Raw genomic sequence first — 22,777 nt, 5'->3', positions numbered from 1 at the left:
GTTCATAATATAAGATCTATCCAATCCAACTGCCTCAATATCTATATTGTAACACTTAACTTAGTCCCACGGTGGAAGTGGTAATCTTCGAGTGATGGACGAATTTTGGCTAACTTATATTAATATTTTAGGTTAATGATTTAAAGATAATAAAATTAGTGTTTTGGAGATCGAATAGGTAAATTATTCCATTAGATTGGTCTCTTTCGCATAGCATTTTTCTTAGGGGGGTGTGACGACTAAGAAATGATACATTTTTTTTACTTGATCGAAAAAAATCATCTTATACCAATAAGATGTTATTCTTATTATTATTAGGTGAGCAAATAATTATCCATTGTGCGTTGAGGATAACACATACCGACCACCATATAATGCCCTTTAACTCGAAGACTTGAAAGATGGGCATAATGAACGTCAACTTGATCGATGGATTGTGTGCGAAAAGACCGATCCGTGTGATGTCCATCTCCCACCGCTCGCCGCGATCCGATGATCCCCGCCGTCATCTCTCATCGAGCCGTTCGTCATCACTTCCCGACGAGCACATCCCCCTTCTTTCACCTTGCATTTCGTCGTCCTCGTCATTTAATTATGTTTTTCTGGTATTTCTTTGTATTTGTTTAATCTTTTGTGTTCTTCCTTGCCCATTTCTCCCCTCAATTCAGTCCTGCAGATCCGTCCGTCTTCCCCCTTTAAAAGCCCTCTCAATCCTCTGTAACCCAAGCCCCATAACATTCCATCCCCTAACCCAAATCCTTTTCTTCTTCCTCTTCTCTTCTCTTCTCTTCTCATACAGACTCGATACAAAACGCATATATTCCATGGCTAGCGGTACTGAAGAAGGCAGCAAAAGCATACCCTGACGTACGTTAAGAATCTTCCGGTTCATGTTGTCCATTATAATAGATTCTTTGTCATAAATTCTCCACTATGCGGTAACGAAAGATGATACTGGAGGCGATCTCGGCGCTGAACGACAAGAACGGGTGTAATAAGTCTGCCATATCGAAGTACACGGAGACCAAGTATGGCAACCTACTGCCGTCACACTGGTCGCTGCTGACGGCCCACTTGGCCGGCATGAAGGACACCGGCAGCCTGCTGTTCATCAAGAACAACTACTTCAAGCCCGGTTCCGACGCGCCACGGAAGCCCAAGCTGCTTCCCCGAGGCACCATCCTCCCGCCGCCGCGCCCCCGCGGGCGGCCCCCCAAGCCCAAGGACCCCCTCGCCGCCGCCGTCGCCAAGTTCGCCGCTGGATTCTCCCGGCCCCACTTGGGCGCCCGCCCACGGCCGTTAATCCCACTCATTCTGCTACTACTGGTGGTGGGTCTCGGCCTCTCTAGGCGAAGCCTGAGCTGGTGAACGATGCGGTCTGACGGCGGCAAACAGGGAACAAGTGTTGAGGTCGACCGCTGACCTCTTAACTTCCTGCTGTTTCTTGCCGTAATTGTTGCGCGTAACGATGCACATACATGGTCAGGATTGTGGTGAGCTTTTTTCATTTAGGATTATTCTCTCTGGGATGTGAATTTTGTAGTGCTCTTTTTCTTTTATTTTTAACTGTTAAATATCCCCTCCTATTAGAACTGTTTGTGTTAATTGTGTGCTCTTTGGTGGCTCAATGAAATCTAGCAAGCATTAATTATCTAATAAAAAAAAAAAAGATGCAACAATCACCTTCAAACAAGTATCAGCTGCAATTACTTACTTCCTTTCCTCTTCACTCTAAATCTGCAACATATGCATGCTGTATTCAGTCATCCTCTACCTCCTGTAATAATGACATGGAAAGCCAATGGGAGACAAGTACAGGTGACGAAGTAGACTTAAGAGAGGACTACTCTACAGGATAGTCTATGCATGTAGTTCGACTTTACAGTAGCAGCACATGGGTTCTAATGAGTCGGTGTCTTTGTCCCGACAAACCTCTTCCGCTGGCCTCTTCAGATCCTGGAGATGTCGTCTTCAACCTGATTGGCCAGCATGGTGCCATTGGAGCTCGGTTGCCAGGGAACAAAAGGAAGCGCAGTGATTGGTTGCATGTTCTGGTGGCATTTGCCCGTGCTCTTGTCATCACCACGTATAACTAAGACAGGGAATGGTGTGTTCATCAGGACATGAGTTTCGTCATGTTCACCATATGCATGGGAGATTGCCAATATCAGATGGAAAACTGAGAAGCATTCACATTGTAATAGTTAACATTGAGGTAAAAAGTAAGATTGTAGCGAGTCCAATATAACCCTTAGCTAGACTAACACATGAAGAACTTGTTAATATCAAGGAGAATACAGTCTTTCATATAGCTGGTATCATCATAGTTCATGTGTCGTGTGTGAAAACATTTTCATGCGATGCTGCATGCACACTCTCTTTGCCACATCGTTTGCATTCCAAATGAGATGACTATGCACTAAAATGAATGTGCGTCCAATCATGGATATAACTCTGGTAATCCTATCACATCCATCTCATGTAATTCCAACTCAATATAGCGTATCGTATCATTTAGTGCTACTTAAATTAACTCGCATTCGTTGCAGCAAATATAATCAAATCATTCAGGTGTTAAGGGAAGTATTACTCAGACCTGTGCCTTGTAGCATAATTGAAACCATAAACCCTTCGGAATTAGCATGCTTATTACCAAACACTAATAGGATTATATATCTTCGTCAATAAAAATTCTCTAACTTTTTTTGTTAAACAAAAAGGTTATTAAGGAAAATGAGCCAAATATTGCTGTTCGACATCGAGTAAAAGAGATTTTGATCAGAAAGAAGAGAGAACGACTTAAGAGAAGGCAGCAAATGGATGATATTGATCGTTTAATTTATTGCTCCTGATAAATGACACTTGGTTGCCAAGAGATTAAATCAACAATACTTATGCACATCAAGAGAAGCTCACATACTGCTGTAAATGACCATCCAATTCTTCTCAAAAGGCTTTCTTTAGTGCAAATGAATGGTTAAGTGATCGATCTATGCTCGTTGAGTAATAGAACAGCAGTAGTAAACTTGGCTACGTTGTCTATGTTCTCAACTGATATTAATTTGACTAGAATTATTGATAGTCTTGCCGCATATTGTTTCTGTTCTCCAATAAACAATTGAAGATTTCACTCAATCCTCATTTATCATTTTTTTTATTGCTTCCTTTATGAGGAACAAAACACCAAAACTAAGAGACCAAACAAACATAAAGTAGACCTAAAAGCATATATGTATGCAATTACGATCTTAGAAAATATTATGTTTGAAATTCTAATGATTCTTTCATATAAACCCAATGATTTGTACTTTTTGCGTGACTGGTTATTAATAGGGTTGGGTAAATTTAGGTTATTATTTGGGTCGACTCCTTTCTAAGAAGGATATGGGTAGAAAAATAGATATTAAATTTATAATTTAAATTATTATAAATACATGAATCTTGAATCGAAACAAGTAAAATAAATTTATGGGTGTTATACGTATTGCTATTCTTAGCAATAATTCATCTAATATATTCTTTTTCTCGTATACCTAAGCTTGTTTGACTTAATAATAAATAATATACTCGTCAATTGAGCTTGGAACAAATACGAATAAAAGATAAATATTTGGGATGGATTCAATTATCTAAATAATTAATCAAGTTTATTAAAAGTAGAATAAAAGTCATGGGTATCCTATGTTGTGGAGAAAGTGGGCTTCTTGCAATTGCAATTATAGTGACATTTATTCACCTAGCAAGATGTTGTCACCACGCTTCCCTAATAATTTGCAATATATCCATGCACTAGATGGTTACATTTAGATATTGGAAAGCATGTTAGCAAGTCTAAATTTAGCTTAAGAAAATTGCTTCATTAAGGAAATTTCTTTCATTACCAAATAGTCCTCGAAAGGATATCAGTTAGAAGTTCATATATTACTTTTTAAGTGACATATGTGATAAATAAGACTTAAATGGGCGAAATAAATCCTCTAACGATGAAGAAATATTTAGCAGCATGCATTATAATAATGATAAAGATGATGGTGCGCATCTCTCTCTCTCTCTCTCTCTCTCTCTCTCTCCGTAGCTATTTTTGACCATCTAAAAAAGGATTGAACACGCAATAAATGAGATTCAACCTGACTGAGAGGCCAAGTGGGGGACATGATTAGTGCTAATTATTAATTAGATAAGCCACAAGTCAAATGACGTTTTGTATATCTTAATCATCAACCCAATTCATTTTGCCCGAGAACAGCAGAGCACATTGTCTAATCACTAATGGCAGACACAAAGTCTAATAGACCCAACTCATTCAACCCATATAGCTTTTCACGTCGGCAGACCTCGTGCCTTACAAGCCTCCGGTTTGGTGACTTCTCTGGATTTTTCCTTACGTGTGGTTACAAAGGATATTGAGTTTGACTAAGAATTTCTTGTATTTTTCCCTTTTTATTTGTCCATATTATTTTGGATTTTTTTTCTTAGAGTTTTAAAAAAAATAATAATAATAATCCCGATCTTTCATCACTTGACAAATACATACCAATTTCATTCTCTCGTGAGAGTCCTCCTCATGTCTCTTTTTCTCTTTTCCTTTTTATTATCATGATTATTATCGCACTTGCTTTCTCTCTCCTTTATTAAAATTAGTATATTATTAGTTTGATTAAGACTTAATAATATTAAAATTTAATAAAAAATATATATTAAGAGAGTAGAAAATAAGGATAATAAGATAGAAATGATAGGATCGAGACAAAGATATTGGTACGAAAGATTCGAAATAATTTTATATTTTAAAAATATAAAAATATTATGTGAAAATAAATCAAAAGTGAGCGCTCTAAAAGAAAGGGGTAAAAACATGATATTTTAAAGGAAATTTATCTTATTATTTTTTTCATTCTCGAATTTTTAGGAAGAACTAAAAAATCTTTGAATAAAAAAGATGGTTTCTGAAGTCTTCAAATGTGCAAAAGGGACACGTGTTGCTGTGCGGTGAGCGGCTTTAAGACAATTCCCCTGCAGCCAATCGTGGTTGGTCGTTCGCTCACAATATTCCTCGGCGATTGCCACTGACCACGACGAAACCTCGGCCACTTAAAAGGCAACTCGCGGTCCCCACCGGACAGAGCTCCAACCTGGCACTTCCCATTAATGGAAGTCCCCTGGCGCCGGGGAACGTATAAGTCGGCATCTCCTCGCCGAATATATCGGCCAAGGAAAGGACGGACACCTGTGACTGCTAATCAAACTTTGCCACATTAATTATTATTCCAAGACAACCAGGTTAGCTGTTAATCCTCTTCTCTAATCAAGTTGGGTGCATTGTCTCGAGGCCTAATTACGTACCTCTCGTGTCCAAAATATGGCATTAGGTGACTGAGCCACTTGTCCTTTACAAAAGGACAAGTCTCCACAACGACAAATCTTGTGCATATGATAATATTCCACTTGCAATTTGGATAGGTTGTGGAGAAGACCATGGTGGTGCGCATATAAGTGGAGGATTACATAAATGAGAGGACCACGAACACCACATCTTAAGAAATTAGTCTCTTTGGAGGCATAAAATAATAAGATAATGGTAGCCATTGGGTTAAGAAAATGGCACACATGTAGTGTCCCCAATGCAGGTAGTAAAAAAAGACTTGAGATGCATGTTAAGAATAGATAACGTAATAAATTATGTTTTGTGCAGGTGCACCTAATGCAGGTTTTTTCTTTCACCCATGTGATATAGAATAAAAATAAGAGATGATCAACTAGTTGAAAAATCAAAAAAGTAACAATGATACTAAGTTCATGACACAAAAATAATCCTTTTATTTGAAAGAGTAAAATACTTTAAAAAATGTAGATCATTACCATACCATGAAAATAGGAAACTTATGTCTATTGTTTTATTCACAACATATTCTCTAGTCTGCGTGCAGGAGACGAATTAATAGCACACGAAGCATATGGTTTATATTATCATAAAGTTCAAGAGTCAGCAGCAACTTGATGTGATCTAATGCTTAGATCTTACATGATGGAGATGTGATAAGAGGATTCATTCAACTGGGAATGCAATATACTATTGCATGTGGAAGAAGTGAAAGGATGGAGAGGGTGTGTGAGCAGTGCGTAGCTTTATGCAATTAAAGTTAGCTTTTATTGCTTTTAATAAACTTAAAGGGAGTTTGAAAGCACCTCATGCTCACCCACTTCCCCCAAGTCCCGTCTCATTCATCTCTTTGTTTAATGGGTGGTATTCTGCATTCCATGATTGCACAAATAGAATGTGGATGCCAGTACATGTTGCATGACATCATGAGCTATCCATGCCCAATAAAAAGCATACTGAAGTGAGAGAATAAAGGAGATGGTAATCAACGTGCATGCTCTCGTGTGGTTACCACACATGTAAGAAACATGGTTGGCTGTGGGGAGTTTGTCTACGAACGAGGGATAGCCACATGGGCTCATCGAAAGAGTTAAATTAACTCATCATGCGTTACCATGTGCAAATATATTATGATAAGATCTATGAACATGAAGTGGGCAATAGGACATCTGTATCAACTATTGATTCTTTGATGTGATGACTTAAGATATAGAAGACAATGCATCAATATGGGGTTTACTTATGCAAAAGCAAATGCATCAAATTAAACAAAACAAAACACGAAAGGAAGTATATATATATATATATATATATATATATATATATATATATATATATATATATATATATATATATATATATATATATATATATATATATATATATAACATATTACCTTTAAGAACACATTGTGATGCTAAAATTATTAAAACTATTGCAAGGTTTTTGATATTCTTTATTTACCTAAACAAACTAATAGTATATGTATGCTATACCAAAACAAATAGGCTATATCCAAACTATACAAAAAAAAAAAATTTAAAATCACTATAAGGTCATTGACTCAAGTTTTGCACAAGTCTCAAAAACTAGGTTTTCAAACAGAGATAGAGAGCTGCTTGGGCATAATGTACGCAATGAATTTGGTTATTACGAATTGATATTATAAAGTGCATCAAATGCAATTTGCCCTAAACTTCAATTTTTGGATTGACATGTTGTAATACAATGAGTATAGAATTGGTGATTCATTACATAGATTTAAATTCTGATAGGGCATATTTTGATATTGCCTATGTGGACTCAAGTAAGCAGATATGACGATGCATATGTGGAACCTTAAGTACAATATGGCGCACAGTACACACGTGACGGGTAATCGCTTGTCGCCCCCTCCATACGAACAATATCATCACGATACAATCGTCTTGGAAAGCTCGGGGCGATGCCGCGCGATGCCAATCTATCCAGGTTGGTTGACGATCGCACAAAAGCTTAAGCCGACTACTTAAGGAGCCAACCGTAGTTAATTGATCCCGTATGATCAACTCATCCTCGTATGTATAAAAGCTAACCCTCCTTAATCAAGAGGAGGAGGACTTTTCATATATTTAACTCACTCTTATTCCACTAAATGCTAACTTAAGCTTTGGAAAGATTGAGTCGAAAAATTTTCCTCTCGACCTCGACCTATGTGTAGGTCCGATGAGAAAAAGCAGGCAACAAGACTCGTAGCTTAACCTGACCCGACACACATGTATGCTCCCAAGTCTCCACATGGATAACCTTGCACATCTGAGATCGGATTGAGCCGTGCTAACTCCTCGACCATGACATAGAGATTTAGTAACAAACTCCACAAATTATACAACGACAAAAAGTAGGCCTAACCTTAAATCTTATTTGCGATATGATCAATTAAACCTTTTATTTCTTATTTCTTGCTTTCTTAAATTAAGTTCTACTACTTACATTTGTCACCAAAAAAAAAAACTCTTTATCCTGTAATTTCGTTGATGGCCACCTACCATGTAGCAGCTGATCATGATCCAAGAAATAGACAGAGGTTTTGACCAGAAAATTACAGTGCCCAATATGGCCAGATTCGGAGGGGTGCCGCATTTGTCAAAGTATATCCATCCATCGTGACACAAATTTAGGCCAGTCATGGGACCATGTGATGATGATGTTAATGGATGATTTGAAAAGAACGAGGTTTACTTTTCTTTTCGAAAAAGATATATATATATATATATATATATATATATATATATATATATATATTTGTCGAAATTGAGTGTGTTATATAAATGAGAAACGATAACAAAGTCAAACAATTTGGTAAATAAGAAAGAGAAATATAATAAATAGTTGAGGGTGACCGAGCGATCCGCTTCCGGTTCGGCCCGAGGCGTCGAATTAACCACCCCGTCGAAACGGCTCCCCACCCCACGATTTCTTATCCGCCCTCGTGATCGCCTCCCGAGACGCGCACACAAATCTAAAAAAGAAAAAAAACGTGTCGAGCACGTGTCGATCTCGGGCCGCCCGCTTCGCAGGTTGGGACCGCCGCGGAAGTCGAAGAAGAAGCATAATTTACTTATTTAAATCTACTCGGAAGACGTACCTGCCTTTGATTGGAGAAAAATAATATGCAAGCGGGCCCGACGCTGGCTTTTAGTGATAAGACAGGTGTGTCTCTGCGGAGAAAAGCAGAAAAGGGGCGAAAGTATGGCTCTTCCGGGAATCTCTTTGGCGGGCCGAACACGTGGGGGGAGGTGACCGGCACCAGCCGGTCACCCCAACCGGATGGCCCGGCATCCCCCGCCCACCCCTGTAATCCTTGTTTGTATTAACCACCGCATGCCAATTCCTCCTCTAAATTGCCTTGTTATTTAAAAGTGTTTTTGTTTTTATAAAGCCTTTGGTCCTTCTCGGAAGGGAGCGTCAGGGAGGAGAGAGAGACAGAGCGAGGAAGGGAGAGGCGAGGAGAGACGTTTAGGAACGGTAAGGGGGACGAGGAGGCGGTACGAAGTGATCCAGATCTGTCGGCGTGTTCCAGGAAGTGATCCTTTGGATTTATGATGGAGAGAGACTTCTTGGGCATGAGTATAGGGAAGGAGGACACCAAAGGGAGCCGGCATGATGCAGGTGTACCTTTTAGGCGCAATAGGTTTAAATTTTGTTCTTTTTTATCTTGTTTTCATTGATCTACCGAGCTCTGCCTCATAGGCTTCATGTTTAATATTTTTAGAGTTGTTATACATGCGTTGCTATTTTGTTGATCTTGTGGATTTATCTATTTTTGGTTGTCAACAAAGCCCCTACTTGTAAACAAAGCCTAACTAGGAGAAATGATGTTCTTATGGTGGTAGGATTAATCCAAGGTTTTGATTACCTTCTGTTTCTTGTGGTGTTAGCTAGATAAGGTTAGCCTTAATTCCTGAATAATCCTTTTGGATTTTGGATGCTGCGTCTTTCGTTTCCATTGCTTAAAACTAGATTTGCAATTTATCTTATGAACGAGCCACTCAGTTTTATGTTCTTGGTAAAATATTGAGGCCTGTGGCTCAATTTATAAGGAAATAAATAGTGTAATTTACAGATTAATTTCCTTATTCTCCTTTATGTTGAACACAGAGTGAGTTCCACAGGTTGTCTTTTTATTTTTTTTAATATATAAAAAAGAAAGTTGAAGATGTCAGCTAACTTAGAAAAGAAAAAAATGTTAGGAGTATTTTCCTACATGATTATGAAAATTGGACTTTGAAATGGGTATTATTCTTTAAAAGCTGAGATTAATGGTGAATGGCCGCAATCTCATTCTAGACTTGGTGCCTCTGTAGGCTCGGCCGTTCGGTGGCCTTTCACCAACAAGGCCTCTGCTATGCAGCAATTCATGCTCCACAAGGCTGCACAAGAGGAGAGGGCAAACAAGTACAGATTTGATCGATTGTCCTCTCCCACGTTTCATCCTGTTTCGGTTGTTGATGCCTTCGAGGCCGATCGCAGTGACTTCTCTGCATTGGCACAGCAGGTGTGTGTACATCTTCGGGTCGTTAACCTCGTTACGCAACACTGGAATTGTTTTTATCAAACTGACACATTCTTGTATCTTCTAGAGATCATTCAGCCTGCAGGATTACCAGCCTCAGGCCACTACGACCTTTAGTTCTTCCACACGCCAGTCGAGTGAAGCCGGAACATTCCCTGTGGTTTCACATCATTCCCTTCCCATCACAACTAATAGCCCTTACTTCAAGATTCATGGCACCCAGAGTGCTCCGAATATCATGATAACCAATTTAAATCAGCAGCCTTTCGCAGGAGTTGCATTGAACACCCCTGTTGTTAATACTTGTGTTGGAGCCCTTCCATCATGGTAAGAAATGTGTCGTTATCGTTAATGGGCATGCCAGTATTGTTGTTGTCTTTGTCTCTTATAATGGATTCCTTCATACAGGAACATGCCCAAACCGGCCCCGACGAGTGCACAGCTAACTATATTTTATGCTGGCACAGTTAATGTATATGATGATGTCTCTTTTGATAAGGTATGGTGGGTATGATCTACCGGAGGTTGAAATGTTGATTTCATAATGGTGAAGCTGTTTTCCTAACATCTGTTCTTTCAGGCTCAAGCAATCTTGATGCTGGCAAGTAACGGATCCAATGGGGCTTCAAATGCTTCGAGATCTGAAGCACCTTTGTCGGTCACACCTCCGGTTCCACCTAAAATTTCTGGATCTGATGGGTTAAATGCAAAGCAGATCTTGAACCCGACTCCAATTCGTGTGGCATCACCCTGCTCAGTCTTCTCGAACCCGATACCGGTGACCTTGCACACGGTGGCTAACTCAAGTAGTGTAAGTAGCACCAAAAATGATTCAGTAGGTGCGAAGGTTGTTGGTACCTTGTCCCCCTCAACGCAGCAAGGGCCACCCAGAACATCTTCCGCTGCTGTAGGCTCTATAACTAGTGCAGCTATCATGCCCCGAGGTATATTTTGTTTTAAGGATGATCAGGTGTGCATAATTGAATAGGTGGATTGCATGGAAATTAATTGCACAAGAAATATGTCACAATCATTCTCTTCTTCTTCTTCTTCTTCTTCTACAATCAAGCCATACACAGGCTTTTTTATTTTTTGGTAGTGGTTTCATCTAATTAGATTGGTGATATATGTATGCAGCTGTACCTCAAGCTCGGAAGGCATCATTAGCACGATTTCTTGAAAAACGTAAGGAAAGGTAGGTTTATCATGTTCATATATGTCTTTGTTGCTCATTAGAATGCTTATATCTTCAAGAAATATGCTTACAATCGACCCGAGTTTTTTTTGCACTAAGCTGTTGATTTTCTTTCGATGCCGTATTACTTTTACAGGGTGAACGATGCGATGCCCTATTCTTGCATCAAGAAAACCTCTGAGATTGGTAGCGGACTTGAGAGTGCCAGTGCATCGAGCATATCTTCATTAGCTGATGTCAATGTTTCAAGTAACCGAGAGGACTCGTCGGATTTAAGGAACCAAAAGAGTGGTATCAGCTATGGGGATTCCCTAAGTACTAAATTAAGGATATAGAGAATGTTATGTATTTGAGCCCCCGATACCGCGACTGCAGTGTTTTCAAAATCAAATTGGAGGACTTATCATATGTTCTGTCAAATAGAATGGCTTTCATAAGTAAATGTGATTGGAGCTGTTCAAACATTAATGAGAGAACTCAGTGTAAAACTTTCCTGTCAATGTATTCTACAACTAAATTTCATTTACGGAGCATCAGATACTCAAGTCGCAATTTTGTTAGTTGGCTTTCATGATGCTCAGTATGTGACTAGATTTTACATTTCCATCTTTTCCTATTGTACTTGTAAATACATACGGGGATTCTTGTAAAGTTGGGAAGACTAACATTAAATACAAGATTCACTCGGGTAGATTTGCATATATTGATTGTCATCACAGGACATCTTCTTCTCCATGACAAAAAAGAATGTTTCAAGTGCGAAATATTAAAACAAGGATGAAACATAGTCTCGAAGATTACTTAAAAGGTTCATGGCAAGTTGATAAAAAGAAAAGGAAGGATGCACGCATCATCATCTCAAGATTCACTTGTTAGCTTATGACAAGTTGGTATTGTATATTTCTTGTGTTTTCCCTAGGAATATGGAGTGGAGTGGAGGGCTGCAAAAGAACCTTCGACTAGTTTGGTCCTAGTTGTAGAGAAGTTAGGAAATGTGAAGCGTATTAAGATACATGTAAGTTGTACGCATTCTAAGGTCATGATACATGTAAGTTTAGAATCTAATACATGTATTCTCATACAAGTTTTTGAAAAGTATTGAGAGTTTAATTCCCTTATAACTTAGTATCTTAGATAGACGCCCAAGTTGTTCTTTGGCTCTTCAAGCTTGTTTCTTTGGATATATATATCACTTATTTTGATGAGACAATTGTAACCATCATCACCAAGAAATACAAAAACAAGAGAATTAGGCTAAAGATAAGAGAAAAAAAAAGAAGATCATATTTGAAGTCGACTTACAATTAATAATATCTTTAGAAAGATTATGAGACATAATATCTCATTAGCATAAAATCATTTTTCATCTCTTCAATCTTTCACATGTTTTGATTTGTGAGAAAAGATTCCATACAAGTCTTTTAATTTTTATTTATTTTTATTGACAATGATAAAAAGAGTTTCACACTAAAACTATTAATATATTTACTAAAAGACATCTGAAAAGAGAGTTATTGTTTTGCCTTAAACTTAAATCTATGGAATCTTTTAAAGAACATCTTCACATCATTGTCCCTTTGGTACCATACAAAGAAAAATAAACTTGAAATAGAAAAAAAAAATTATATAACCAAGATAGGATGAACTTCTTTCAACTAACAATCCATGTGTGTTTCTGGAGGAAGAACGATAATTTTATATTATCTTATGCTTTCAAAATCTTCCATGAATTGTCTTATCTTCAATTATATCATCTAATCAAATATTCTAGAATTATATTTTACTTTCCACTTGTCTCGTACAGTCTCGATGACAAAAACATACACTTCAGATTGCAAGTAGTATGATCACGAGAGTTGCACACAAATCATACAAAGGGAGACATAAAGATAAAAGAATCTTTGTCAACACTGATTGGAAGTGGCAAAATGCTTGCAGACGTAAGGGAGGAGAAAGAAAAATGAGACGTGAAATATCATTGATAACGATGGACAGGGAGGAAATAAAGAATTGTTTTTGGTTTGGAAAGGAGAGAAACTTACCACGCATGCATAGATGGAATCTGCACTTCTTTGCGATGGATCTTCGAGTCATTACTCGTGTTGTCCTTCTATGGTGGCGTTGTTTCCTCCAACGCCATGGTTCGGTGCCTCACAATATCCCCAACCACACCCGTCTTCCCTATCCTTGATCCTCTCACCATTGCTAATGATGGGGGCAGGAAAAGAGGACGAGTTGGAAGCAGGCAGGAATAGAAATTTGGGGATGAGCCTGCGTTGTGTGGGGTGAGTCATCACCATAGTTATCAAACCCCGACCGGACCGATTGATCAGACCGGCAAATTCGTGAACCGGACTTCCAACCGGTTTGACCCTTAAAACTCCATAAAGAAGATTTCTGTTCTACTAAACTCACCAACACATATATCAAAGAAGAGTAACGAGTTACGTCCTCTGATGTGCTAATGTTAGTGCCTGCCAAAATAAGTTTATTGGTTTCTCTCAAACTATAATATCTTAAATTTTGTATGCTAATACATTTTTTTTTATGGATTTATCATAATTTATATTGTGCTAATACGCTTCTACGATTCTAAAAGACATCTTTTCTAAACATAAGCCATTACCTCTTAGAAATTAAGACAAAAAAAAAGGGCTTGACCTTCACATTTTTATTATGATGATGAATTCAATTGATGATTAGTTATTTTAGTTGTTTCGCCGAAAAGAAGTTGTTATAGCTCATCTTCATTCTCCAAGGAGCTTACAATCATAGTCGATCGTAATAGGCACTATGTCTTAAATATGTTGTGCGTAGTACTCACATAATCTCTAGAATTCTACTTCGTTTCATACTTGAATTCAAAATCTAATAAAAGTCTTTCACATTTAATTCCAACGGGGGAGAAACTGGCCTTAAATATTGTTGGCCTAAGCACGACTTGAAGTTAGCTTTTCCCCGTCAGTAAGGCCATTAGATCTTGTGGAGGCCCTATAGTTAGTTAGGTATTGGATCCTCATGATCCGGTTTATGAGTCATCTATCCTTGGATTTAGAATTTTATCTTCTAAATTTTTTCTATTAATAGTAATCAATATAGGCTATATAATGATGTATCTTTGAGAGAAAATGTGGAACTCGAGCTTTCCTTTCCATCCGAGCTTTCAATTCCTCATTCAAGAATGATATCAATAATCACTGGATCCCAATTACCAAAAAATTGCTTAGTTTTCACTAAATCTCCTCGTTTATTCCATTTGTCCGAAACAAAATGATACATTAAGTATTGACATTAGCTTATGCGAGTGCACCAACATTCGAGTTTTTACGATGATTTATTTACTTCATACCAATAGCTATGAAAAGATATTAAAGACTTATTAGCAAATATTCATGTGTTAGGAGTGAATAAAAAAAAATAATCTCACATCAAAAAAATTGAAAAAGACATATACTCAGCTTGCTCATAACATAACAAGTTTAAGTGTTTCTTTTAGTTAAATTGGTCTTTGACCTGATATATGTTAACCCTAGTTAACTTGAAAAACTCATCATTGATTTATAACATGGTATCAGAGTTAAGATTTATAAAAAGATTAAATAATAAAATTAAATATTAATCGTGATTTGATGAAAAAATAGGTTCAAATATTCATCTATGAGAAGAGGTTGAATAAAGAATTAAAAGAATAATCCCACCTAAAGAATACATATATTGGATTGACTTATAATTTAACAAGCTTAAACTTTTGGATTAAAATAATATTTGACTTGATATATGTTAATATGATCGATTTAACTAAGGCTCATCGATATTATTTTATAAGAAACTAATTAAGGTTATCATGAAATATAATTGAATCTAATACTCTTGGATTTGCTAGGTGGGTAGCACAAGAACTTATAGGGGTAAAAACAGATTTGATGCGACACACCGGACTTGACATAACACACCGGGTTTGACGTGACATACCACGACGTCAGCCACTCCTGGACGGCACACTGCCTCAGGGGACGAGCATTAAACACCAACATAATGTGCACCCTCACTCATCGTACCCAAAGGATCTCATCGTCTGACCCCCCACGATCGACCGAGGCAGGGGAAGGCGTCAACCGAGGCTCGCCATGCCCTGAGGCAGCTCGGCCGGTCAGGCAACGCCCACGACGACGACAGACGCCATCAGAGGTACGACCCTGCTCTGACAGGAGGGCACATCAGGTAACATCAAACTCACCTATAAAGGCCCCCGGGCTCCCAACGGAAAAAAGGGACTAAATCCAAAAACTCCTCTCAGAATCACTAACTAGATCGTCGGAGGGGTCGGGCCGAACCATCGACCCAACCTGTGTGCAGGTACTTGACCGAAGCTGACCCTGCCCGACGTCGCGGACTTTTCCAGCCAAATCTCTCGCAGTCGGCCGCCTCAAGATCTCGGGAGGAGCTACGTTTGATCCCAGCCATTCGGACCCCTGAACCGACCGCGTCGACCCCAAGGTCACGGCTAAAAAAGTTATTTACCATAACAGATTGGCGGTAGAAGGAGAGCCCGAATGTCGAGCCACCAGCGAATCCACTTTGGCGAGCCTGCGGCCGTCGTGCCGCCCACAATCGACACCCCGGCAAAAAATCCCGCGCACGAGGAATCTCACGACGAACACCTCGCCGCAACGTCAGAGCGTTACTGGCGGCTGTTTAACGACCCAGGCTTGTCACCTCCCGACGGCGCACCCGCCGGCCCGTCGACGATATCAGCCGAGGCCTTTCACAACCTCGCCCACCAGGTCCGAGCCCTTATGGGCATGGTGCAAACTATCATCCCGATCGTCTCCCAACGGACCCCCCCGCGTCCGGCTCAACCTTCGCGGCAGCAGGACACCCCTGCCCGGACTCACATACCACTTCCCGAGCTCCCCACCTCGCATCGAAACCTGACAATCCGGCCCGGGAGCCGGGATACGGAAGACGCGGCGAGCCGCCCCGAGCCCGAGGCCCCGTCTGCCGACTCAACAAACGCCTTACGAGCTCAATTGCGCCTCGTCAGTCAACGACTCGACGAAGTGTAACAAGAAGTTCGTAAGTCAAAAGGAGAACTCGGGGCACACAGACAGCAAGGACCCTCGTTCACCTTCGAGATACAGGATCAAGCGATCCCGCCACACTTCCGCCTCCCCTCGCTAGACGCGTATGACGGCGCCACTGACCCTGCAGACCATGTGGCCGCTTTTCGTGCCTAGTTGGCGCTATACGGGACTTCTGACGCCCTGATGTGCAGGGCATTCCCGACCACTCTGCGGGGATCGGCCCGCGCGTGGTATAGCGGTCTGAAGGCCGGCACAGTCGCTTCCTTCGACCAACTCGCCACGGATTTCGAGCTTCACTTCCTGGCTTACGCTCGCCCAAAGCCATCAATGGCGTTGCTCCTCGGGCTCAACCAAAGGGAAGACGAGCTCCTCTCCCATTTTGTGAACCGCTTTACGGCACAAATTCGGGGACTGGCGGACGCTCACCCTTCTTTATTAATGCAGGCGTTCATGATGGGCCTGCGGCCTTCCAGGTTCTTTTGGTCTCTCGTGGAGCGACCCCCCACTGCGGTCCCTGAAATGCTTCAGCGCGCCAGCCAATTCATCGCCGCAGAAACGTGGATGGCCGGGAAGCGGGAGGAACACAAGAAGGTCAAGTCGGAGCCGCCCCGACAGCAGCAACCCTCCACATCCCGGTGTAAGTTGGATAGATCCGACCCGAGGACTCCTCTCCCCACCTTAAATTTGTCCCGAACAGAAATATTTCTCCATGAGAAGGAGAAGGGACTATTGAAGGATCCTCACCCAATGAGGAACCCGCAAGAGCTCGCGGACCATTCTAAATATTACCGTTTCCATCGGCAGCATGGGCACGACACCGAACAGTGCCGTGAATTGAAAAAGCAGATCAAGGAGCTCATTCGCAGAGGGCACCTCGGCCATTACCTCCGGCCGGAAAAAGAGCTGTCACCGCGCCCGGAAGGCCCTATCGAGCGGCACATCAATGTGATAGCTGGCGGCCCCGCATCGGGTGGGGGCTCCATGTTAGGAAGAAAGGCGTACGCTCGAGCCGCCCCAAACGAAGCTTCCAGACACGGGCCCGAGCCCAAAATTACTTTCCCAACCGGAGCATCCGAACAGCCCGAGCACGACGACGCTCTCATAATATCGGCCAAGGTGGCCAACGCGTAGATGAGGAGGATCATGGTCGACACTGGGAGCTCGGCCGACATACTTTATCTCGACGCCTTCCAGAAGCTCGGCTTGGTTAAGGGGAACATGAGCCCGATGTGCTCAGCGCTCATCGGGTTCACAGGAGACTCAATTTCACCACTGGGAGCTATCACCCTGCCCTTAACCTTAGGGGTCCCGCCAAGGTCGAAGACGGTAATGACCATTTTTCTAGTGATCGACCTTCCCACTGCTTACAACGCCATACTCGGCCGACCAACCCTCAACAAGGTCAGAGCCGTCGTCTCGACCTACTACCAAACCATCAAATTCCCGACTTACGCTGGGGTTGGGGAAGTTACGGGAAGCCCCCGAGAGTCCAGGATTGAGCCACCATTGGAAGACCCGCGGGAAACAAAAAAACCGGCCCCTCATCCCGAGCCAAGTGGATCCACCATTGACATACCACTGCAAGAAGCTCGGCCAGACCAGACGGTCAGGGTCGGTTCGGAACTGCCCGAGTGGGAACGGGAGCAACTCGTTGGTCTACTACGGGAGAACACCGACATCTTCGCCTGGTCACCTTCTGACATGACGGGCGTCGATCCAGAGGTCGCACAGCATCACCTCAACATCCCACCTGATGCTCGCCCGGTGAAGCAAAAGCCTAAGCGGCAGGCCCCTGACCGGCAACGCGCCATACGAGAAGAAGTGGGCCGACTTTTAGCGGCAAGCTTCATAGAAGAAGCCAGATATCCTCAATGGCTATCCAATGTAGTTCTCGTGAAAAAACACAATGGAAGCTGGAGGATGTGCGTTGATTACACCAGTCTCAACAATGCATGGCCGAAAGACTGCTACCCCCTCCCGAAGATCGACCAACTAGTCGACGCAATAGTCGGACACGCACGCCTCTCTTTTATGGACGCCTATTCGGGATACAACCAGATCAGGATGGCGCCCGAAGACGAAAAGCATACGACCTTCCTCACCGATCAAGGGGTGTACTTCTATAAGGTCATGCCGTTCGGGTTGAAGAACGCCGGGGCCACGTATCAAAGAACGGTGAATAAGATGTTCGCCCATCAGATTGGGAGGAACATGGATGTTTACGTAGATGACATGATCGTGAAAAGCCAAGAGGCCAGAACGCACCTAGCCGACCTGACCGAGGCGTTCGCCACGCTGCGCAAGTTCGGTATGCGACTTAACCCCACAAAATGCGCCTTCGGCGTCACCTCCGGAAAATTCCTCGGGTTCATCATACACGAAAGAGGAATTGACGCCAACTCGGAGAAGGTTCAGGCCATCATCGACATGCAGTCACCCCGGACGGTCAAAGACCTGCAGCGACTTAACGGAAGGCTTGTCGCCCTCTCTTGCTTCCTCGCCCGGTCGGGCGATCGCTGCCTCCTCTTCTTCAGGGCGCTCAAGAGCCTGAAAAACTTCCAGTGGACGACGGAGTGCGAAGAGGCCTTCATACAAATAAAGCAGCGCTTGGCCAGCCTCCCCCGACTCGCCTCTGTTTCTCCCGGGGAGAAGCTGGGCCTCTACCTAGCGGCTTCCCCACATGTAGTCAGTTCTGTCTTGATCAAAGAAAGCTCTGGCGAGCAACTTCTTATCTACTACATCAGCCATGCCCTGAGCAGACCCGAGGGGCGTTACCCGCCAATAGAGAAGCTCGCACTCGCCCTAGTGCTGTCAGCTCGGAAGTTGCACCCCTACTTCCAGGCCCACCCGGTGGAGGTCATCACCGACCAACCTCTTCAACAGGTCTTATCTAAATTTGATGTTGCAGGTCGGCTCCTCAAATGGGCAGTGGAGCTCGACGAGCATGATATAAGATATGTGCCCAGGACCGCCATCAAGGCCCAGGCGGTAGCCGACTTCATCGCGGAGTTAACCCAGATGGAAGAAAGGGACCTCGAGCAACCTCCCGAAGCTTGGCTCTTACATGTGGACGACTCGGCCAGCTCAAAGGGTGCCGGCGTAGGGCTGGTGCTGCTCGCCCCCGACGGACGCTCGTTCGAGCACTTCCTCCGCTTTGGTTTTAATGCCACTAACAACGAAGCGGAGTACGAGGCACTCGTAGCAGGACTCAGGTTGGCCCTCGAGATGCAAGTGGCTGCGATACACGTCCTCACCGACTCACAGCTTGTCGCCGAGCAGCTCAGCGGTGGATACGAAGCTCGGGACCCGACCATGGCGAAATACCTGGCACGGGTAAGGGACCTCATTGCCAAGTTTCCATATTTCGCGCTATCTAAAGTTCCGAGGGAGGAGAACGAGCGAGCCGACGCGCTAGCTAAGTTGGCGTCAAAGCCGACCTTCGAAGCGTGGACGAAGGTCGAGGAACTTCCTGCCCGCGCCATCGAAATAGCGGCTACGGCCCCTAGCAGCGCGCCGATCACATGGGTACAGGAGCTGCTACGCTTCAAAAGAGACGGGACCCTTCCCCACGACGAAGTCACGGCCCGACGTGTGCGTCGTACACATGCATGGTACACCGAGGAGAGTGGGCAGCTTTATAGGCGGTCCTTCACCTACCCCCTCCTACGATGCTTGGAGCCTGACGAAACCCGGACGGTCTTGGCCGAGATCCACGAGGGAGTCTACGGAGAACACGTCGACGGGCGAACCCTGGCACACAAAATACTCCGCCAAGGTTACTACTGGCCGACTATGTGCGGGGACACGAAGGCTTACGTACAACGGTGTGATTCGTGCCAAGAACACGCCCGCACACCCCGACAGCCTGCGGTCCTGCTCAGCCCCATCGATAGCGCATGGCCCTTCGCGCAGTGGGGTTTGGACCTGCTTGGACCTTTCCCACCGGCTTTGGGGCAGCGGAAGTACATCATCATGGGAGTGGACTATTTCACAAAGTGGGTCGAGGCCGAGCCGTTGGCGACGATCACGGAACATCAAATAGAGAAGTTCGTGTGGAGGAACCTAGTAACTCGTTTCGGGTTGCCCAAAGCCATTATTACGGATAATGGACCCCAGTTCGCCGGTAGAAGGTTCCGAGAGTTCTGTGCTAGCCATGGCATCCAACTGAGGTTCAGCTCGGTGGCCCACCCTTAGACGAACGGGCTGGCGGAGGTCACCAATCGGTCCATCTTGGATGGACTCAAAAGAAGGGTGTCCGCAGCCCGATCGGCCTTGACGAACGAACTCTCTAGCGTCCTATGGTCACTGCGCACCACGCCCAAGACCGCGACGGGAGAGTCCCCGTACAGTCTGACATTCAGAACCGAAGCTATCTTGCCGCTTGAGGTTGCAATCGCCACCCTTCGGACCAGGAGCTATGACGTGGAAGCCTCGAACGAGGGACTTCGTGCCAGCCTCGACATGCTCGAGGAGCGACGCGCCGACGCACACCTGAAGGCCCTCTCTTACCAGAGAGCCGCCGCAAGGGTCTACAACAGAAGGGTACAACCCCGATCGATTAAACTGGGTGACCTGGTCCTGCGAAGGGTCGAGGTTAGCGACCCAACCAGGGCAAGGGGGAAGCTGGCCCCCAAATGGGAGGGGCCTTATCGGGTTGTCGAGATAGTCCGACTGGGTACGTACCGGCTCACGACAGTAAGCGGTTCTCCTTTGCCGAGAACATAGAACGTACAGAACCTTAAGAAATTTTTCGTTTGAATGAAGAGTTTCTTCGTCTAGAGGAAAAGGTACCCTCAGGACTTTGAGGAAGAAGTCGGGCAAGAAAAGTCCTTCCTTGTTTTTTTTGCCGAAATAAAACGACCAGAGCCTTAGAGTTTTTCGAGGAGGAAGAAACCTTTCGCTTAGGGAAAGGAAGAGATGAGTAGGGAAAGGAAAAGACGAGCAAATACAAGAGTAACAACAGTTCTCTTTTATTCAAAGCAAAAGCCGACTTACAGGACTCGACTCCGACTTACAAAATTTACTAATACCCTAGAAAACGAAATACAGGACCCGTCCTTATTACGATGAGGCGTCCAGGCGGTCATCAAAAGGGACATCCTTGGGCATGGCAACGTCTAGGTCCTTTGGGTGGGAAGTAAAAGGATCCTCTTCCACCTCGAGACCGGGGTGCCGAACGCGGAAGCGGGACGTGGCGATCCGGTATCCTTATTCAAAGTACACCCGCCCCGTCCGCGTTAGGCCGAGCTCGAACCCCTCAGACTTTTTGTATGCCTCGAGGAGCTCCCTCTCCTTATCGGGTCGGAGACGGACCTCCTCTACCAACGCTCCCGAGGCCGCACTCGCCTCGGCCTTCGCTTCCTCCAGCCTCTTGCTGAGGGTGCTCGCCTCCGTCCTCAGCAGGCGGAGCTCAGTCTGCCCCACCCTTACTGCCTTCTGGAGCTCCTCGTTCGACTTCTTGGAAGCCTCGAGTACCGACCTAAGGCGGGCCGACTCCGCCTTAGACCTTGCTGCACGCCTCTCGGCGGCCGCCACAGCCTCTGGACCGACCCCAGCTCGGACCTCCTCGACTTGGCGGCGGAGCTCGGTGTTACGACTAATGAGGCCCCCGATGACCCGGCCAACGTCGTGCACCCTGTCCATCAGGGCCGTCGCATAGTGAAGACCCTGTAGAAGGGAAGACAGGTCAGCATAAGACAAACAGCCCCGAACAAAAAGAGAAGAGTACTTACCTAGGTCAAAGATTTGGCCAACTTGTTGAGCAAAGCCTCCGAAGGCAAGGTGTACAAATCCCGAGCCATATCGGGATGCAGCACACCTCGAAGGAACGCTGCGGAGGCATCCCCTCCGGCCCACACTCTGTCCCCCTAGGACAGGCCCCCCCAGCGAGCTACCAAGGTATCACTGGGCTCCCCGGGTGAGATCTCGCCCACCAGCCGCATCAGGAATGGCTCCTCATCCCCGATCGGCAAGCGGCACAGATCACGAACAGAGGGAGGGAGCAGACCTTTCCCAGTCGTCCGCCGACTAGGCCCGGCCTCACCCCGACGAGGGCCCGCCTTAGCCCCCTTCGAAGGTCCCAGCTTCGCCTTCTTCCGAGGGCGCTCGGCCTCGATCTCTAATGGGGCATCCTTCGTACCGGGCCGTGAGTCGGCTGGCGACGCAGGAAGGGGAGCTTGCGACGCATTCCCTCCAAGGAGCAACCTGAGCTTCACCATTTCTACGAAAGACAAGAAAGGTGTCAGTACCAAAGATGAACCACGCGGACACTCGAACCAAACATTACTAACGTACCCAGTGGCATCGGGCTGAGACCCGCTTCTACCAACCACTGCTCTGTCATGCCCCGAAGAGCCTGGGAGCCGGGAAGAATCTCCCGTAGCGTCCCCAGGTCATGGCGCTCTGATTCGCTCAAACTTGGGACAGTATTGTCGACCGCCCTCGCAGACCACCGGACCCCAAAACCCCAATCCTTCGCACAACTAATATAGAAGAACCTCTCCTTCCACCCTTTATTACTGGAAGGAGCCCCCCCGACTCGAAAGCCCGTCTGGGCAGATAGA

The 22,777-nt window shown here is 44.4% G+C and overlaps 4 protein-coding genes across 5 annotated transcripts; all 4 read left to right on the top strand.

Moving 5' to 3' along the window:
* Positions 1-948: 948 nt before the first annotated feature.
* LOC135618073 (HMG-Y-related protein A-like) lies at positions 949-1,368 on the top strand. The gene has a single exon (XM_065118975.1). The coding sequence runs from the start codon at positions 949-951 to the stop codon at positions 1,366-1,368; it is 420 nt and encodes a 139-aa protein (XP_064975047.1).
* A 7,417-nt stretch (positions 1,369-8,785) lies between these two features.
* On the top strand, positions 8,786-11,656 carry LOC103991499 (protein TIFY 6b). 2 transcript variants are annotated; one of them, XM_009410980.3, is made up of 7 exons: positions 8,786-9,031; positions 9,727-9,917; positions 10,003-10,262; positions 10,344-10,434; positions 10,516-10,879; positions 11,073-11,130; positions 11,267-11,656. In XM_009410980.3, exons 1-7 carry the CDS (start codon positions 8,962-8,964, stop codon positions 11,463-11,465), a joined length of 1,233 nt encoding a protein of 410 aa, XP_009409255.2. In that variant the 5' UTR covers positions 8,786-8,961; the 3' UTR covers positions 11,466-11,656. The 2 variants fall into 2 exon arrangements, with proteins under 2 accessions (XP_009409255.2, XP_064973092.1); XM_065117020.1 differs by having other exon boundaries at positions 8,787-9,031; positions 9,759-9,917.
* Positions 11,657-16,397: 4,741 nt separating this feature from the next.
* Positions 16,398-17,345, top strand: LOC135618072 (uncharacterized). The gene has a single exon (XM_065118974.1). The coding sequence runs from the start codon at positions 16,398-16,400 to the stop codon at positions 17,343-17,345; it is 948 nt and encodes a 315-aa protein (XP_064975046.1).
* LOC135618071 (uncharacterized) lies at positions 17,346-20,408 on the top strand. The gene is made up of 2 exons (XM_065118973.1): positions 17,346-18,098; positions 18,273-20,408. The coding sequence occupies exons 1-2, from the start codon at positions 17,346-17,348 to the stop codon at positions 20,406-20,408; spliced, it is 2,889 nt and encodes a 962-aa protein (XP_064975045.1).
* Positions 20,409-22,777: the final 2,369 nt, after the last annotated feature.

The sequence above is a fragment of the Musa acuminata genome, chromosome BXJ2-7 (genome assembly GCF_036884655.1).
Source record: "Musa acuminata AAA Group cultivar baxijiao chromosome BXJ2-7, Cavendish_Baxijiao_AAA, whole genome shotgun sequence".
NCBI classification, from domain to species: Eukaryota; Viridiplantae; Streptophyta; class Magnoliopsida; order Zingiberales; family Musaceae; genus Musa; species Musa acuminata.
This window is presented reverse-complemented; position numbering and strand designations above follow the sequence as displayed.